The following is a 3561-nucleotide window of genomic DNA, read 5'->3' on the forward strand; positions in this document are numbered from 1 at the left end:
TAGAGATAATTATCGTATGTGTTAGGCGGAGGCTAGATCGGTGCTTCGTGTACGAGGTTTATTTGCTTGATTACGAGGTGAGTCTTCTCACTATACTTATCTTGAGTGGTAATTCGTGTGACCGGAGGGTCTTGTATGCTATTTGAGTATTGTGATATCATGCATTATGTCTTTGTGATTTATGATGTGTATTATTCTGAGCTTTACTGAGTTAGGACCGGAGGGTCCACCCGAGTTGTGGGACCGGAGGGTCCTACTAAGACACATTGACCGGATGGTCCTATTTGAGATATAGGCATGAGAGGCTAATGAGATATGCGCGGTATTTTGGGGAACTCACTAAGCTTCGTGCTTACCGTGTTATGTGATATGTGTTTCAGCTACTTTTCAGGATTGTGGGAAGGCGTCGGCTTGATTGTACACACACATGAGATGAAGTTTATGTTTTGTGGATCCTGGATTTTCTCAAACAATTTATGAATTTGTATTCTGACAATTTGACAATTGTGGTTTTTGGAATGTGATATTGAGAATTATGTGTTTTAAAAATGAAAATTTTGTCTGAAATATTTACGGTGTTACAGTAGCTTTTGTTTCATGGTGCTCTTCCCCCGTAAGAAAATGAATGAGAAAGTATGGTATTAGATTTATCGATTTGTGTACGTAGATGAATCTGCATTGAAGAAGTAAAATAAGGTAGGCAAGATTTATGTATTGGTTTGATAATTTGAGTTTTGAATATGAATTGAGAGTTATAATTTGCAAACCGCGAATTTTAAGGGATTACAAATTACACTCTATCCTAACCAAGGGCGACCGAATTTCAATCTTGAGAAAGGGTATTTTGGGCACTTCGCAATGAAACTTGAGGGTTTATAAGATGCCAAGTGGCAATAAAAGAGTCTTTTATTAGAATAGGGATGTTGTAAGGTTGATGCAACGCTTGGAAAGACTCGTGTCAACTTTAGAGAGAGATAACACACGTTGCAAAATTTGATTATTTACATAAGAAGCAAAGTACGTAGACGCGAAAGTCAATATGGAAGGGTACTTGGGTATGTCGTGATTGCACACATAACATTTTATGCAAGAAATAACAACCTACTATCACATATATGTTTATTGTATTTCAAATACTCGTGTTTTGATGATTTGTTGTCTTTTGGTTACAAACTTGGGTATCGCGAATTTTCATTTTTAGGGCAAAGAAAAGATTAGTAGTAAGAAATAAAGCAACCAGCAGGAAGCTGTACAGCATAAAACTAAACATCAAAGGACTAAAACAGAGACAATATAACATCCAAACAGACACTAGGATACGAGCCCAAAAGAGCACAGATGACCGCTGCTAGATATAATACAGATTAAACAACACCTAAGAACGAATGCTGATCAGCATCCCCTTTCTGTGCAAAAGCAATCATTTTAGCTATAGCCTTCAAGTTTAATGATATATGTATGTTTGTGATAACAAAAAATATGTACTACTGTACCAATCCTTTCTTTTGCTCTCCAAGTTCATAAGCACGTTGATAGGCTTTAATTCTCTTTGTGTTAACATCTTCAAGCTCCTTCTGTAAACAACAAATGTTCTTTCTTACAAGTTCCATATCCACTTTAAGTCGTGTAACTCTAGTTTTACGTCCCTTCAGATCCATTTTCAAGTCCTCAATATCGTCTAATCGAATCTAAAAAACGAAAGTATAATTACATTATTAAATTAATACTAAGAAAAACTTAGGTGATCCAAGATGTAAAAAGCTAAAAAGTGTTGCGTACATTTATCTTATGTTGTATGTATCTTAGGGAATCTATAATTCTCTTCGACGTTCTTTCTCTTGTGTACCAATTACGAGTATGCTTGGGTTGATCTGGTGCAGTGTAAATTTCTCTTGTTTCCTTGACGTTTCTCATTTCACGATAAATTTTCATTTCATCAGCCCGACACTTGTTCCCATGTTGGATCCTTTGTGCCATGCTATCGATCTTTTAATGGTGAATGGAAGAAATCATTATGCTAAATTAAATGGTATATAGATATAATGTTTAAGAATGTATCAACCTTACCAGGTCGTTAACTTCTTGTGTACCAGATGATGTCATTCCACCCGATTTCTTAGAACAAAGAAGTTCTTCCTGAACTTGTTGCAAATAATGCGAGTCCACCCTCTCTTTCTTTATCAGCCTCTTTTGGCTGCGTTTTCGATCTGGTCTTACAGGTGTTCGAGAATCTTTTTCCGGCAAAGAAAAAAAACCATTTCTTTTTGGGACTAAATTCGTTGGCATATGAATCTCGGCTTTACCTAAGCAACGTTCAAGATTCTTGATTTCCTGCGTCTTCCATTTAATATAATGATCATGCTGGAGAAACCAAATTAATTTCCGGTTTATTTGATATGCATCTGCCTGTTGATTAACCAGTTTACAAACAGATAAACAAGGAGGTAATATGTGAGTTTTCCTTTTGCAACAATTGATCCATGGAAAACACAAAACTTTTAAAAGCACAAAGTTCTATGGCTACCTTTCGCTGTTCTAGATCTTCTCTGACACGGGATCGAGTAAGAGTCAACAACTGATATTGCTTGTCGGCCTCTTCTTTGTTGATCTCCGCAGGTGAAGACCGAAGCTTGACGGAAACTAAACGTGGAACGTGGTTTCCCTTGCTTGCACTTTGTAACTGTGATCTGATGGCTTCGCATTCCTTTTGATCTTCCATTTGAATTGATGGAACAAACTGGATTTGCAAAGAACCTGACATACCTCTCTTATTATTGACTAGTATTTATGGATATATTAGAAGCACTTGCACCCCACGGCAACAAAGTCAACGTTAAAAATAGGTAAATCCAACACGGTGGGTGAATATTTGATATATTTTTTATAAACATTAAAAGTATGTCATTAATTCTAAATATCTTTGATATTATGAAAATATAGATTTGTTTAATTTCTTATAGTTTTTTATAATAATTTTAAATCTTTACTTTAATCAATTGATTATTATATTTTTTTAAATTTAAATTTAAAATATTATTTATATTGTTTATACATATTAAAATATCATATTTATTCATATTATTGTTATAATAAATAATAATAAGTTAAAAATATATATGTAACTGAATATCCAATTAACATTGAAATAATTTGACATTCTTATGGCTCATTTTTTTGGAAAATCCAAAATAATATTAATTAATAAAAGGGAACACGATAAGCAAGAAGCTAGATCGAGCCCATAAGTAAAAGAAATCAAAAGAAGATAGAAGCAACAAACAAATGAAACAAAATTTAAAGTTTTAAGTGTTCGAATGGCGAGCAACCCCAATCCGCCCAGTTTCAGCACCCATGGATACTTTTTTGGTTACACCAAGAGAACGAGTTGGCAATAACGCTGCCACTCTAGTTGGATTAGATGTGATGTTCTTAAAAAACTTGTCGTTCCTTGCGAGCCATATGTGCCAGATTAGACAAAACAGAATGGTGCTTCCTATGGAAATCTTCTTATGGCAATTACCCCAACATATTTTTTCTAAGAGATCCGTGACACTGGAAAAC

At 34.7% G+C, this 3561-nt stretch overlaps 1 protein-coding gene across 1 annotated transcript; it reads right to left on the reverse strand.

Moving 5' to 3' along the window:
- Positions 1–1221: 1221 nt before the first annotated feature.
- On the reverse strand, positions 1222–2753 carry LOC145133381 (uncharacterized). Its single transcript, XM_079068323.1, has 4 exons — positions 2525–2753; positions 2068–2406; positions 1780–1986; positions 1222–1688 (listed from the first exon to the last, which is right to left on the reverse strand). The coding sequence occupies exons 1-4, from the start codon at positions 2717–2719 to the stop codon at positions 1485–1487; spliced, it is 945 nt and encodes a 314-aa protein (XP_078924449.1). The 5' UTR covers positions 2720–2753; the 3' UTR covers positions 1222–1484.
- Between the last annotated feature and the right edge of the window lie 808 nt (positions 2754–3561).

The sequence above is a fragment of the Lactuca virosa genome, chromosome 8, assembly GCF_052849685.1.
Source record: "Lactuca virosa cultivar CGN04683 chromosome 8, Lactuca_virosa_CGN04683_v6, whole genome shotgun sequence".
In the NCBI taxonomy this organism is placed as follows: Eukaryota; Viridiplantae; Streptophyta; class Magnoliopsida; order Asterales; family Asteraceae; genus Lactuca; species Lactuca virosa.

What these genes read in the sequence shown, in the direction of transcription:
- LOC145133381 (XM_079068323.1), bottom strand. Translation starts at nt 2,719, where the DNA reads ATGGAAGATCAAAAGGAATGCGAAGCCATCAGATCACAGTTACAAAGT. An exon ending in AAGATCTAGAACAGCGAAAG is followed by an intron (nt 2,407 to 2,524) that starts GTAGCCATAGAA and finishes GTTAATCAACAG; the next exon opens with GCAGATGCATATCAAATAAA. An exon ending in ACATACAACATAAGATAAAT is followed by an intron (nt 1,689 to 1,779) that starts GTACGCAACACT and finishes TTCGTTTTTTAG; the next exon opens with ATTCGATTAGACGATATTGA.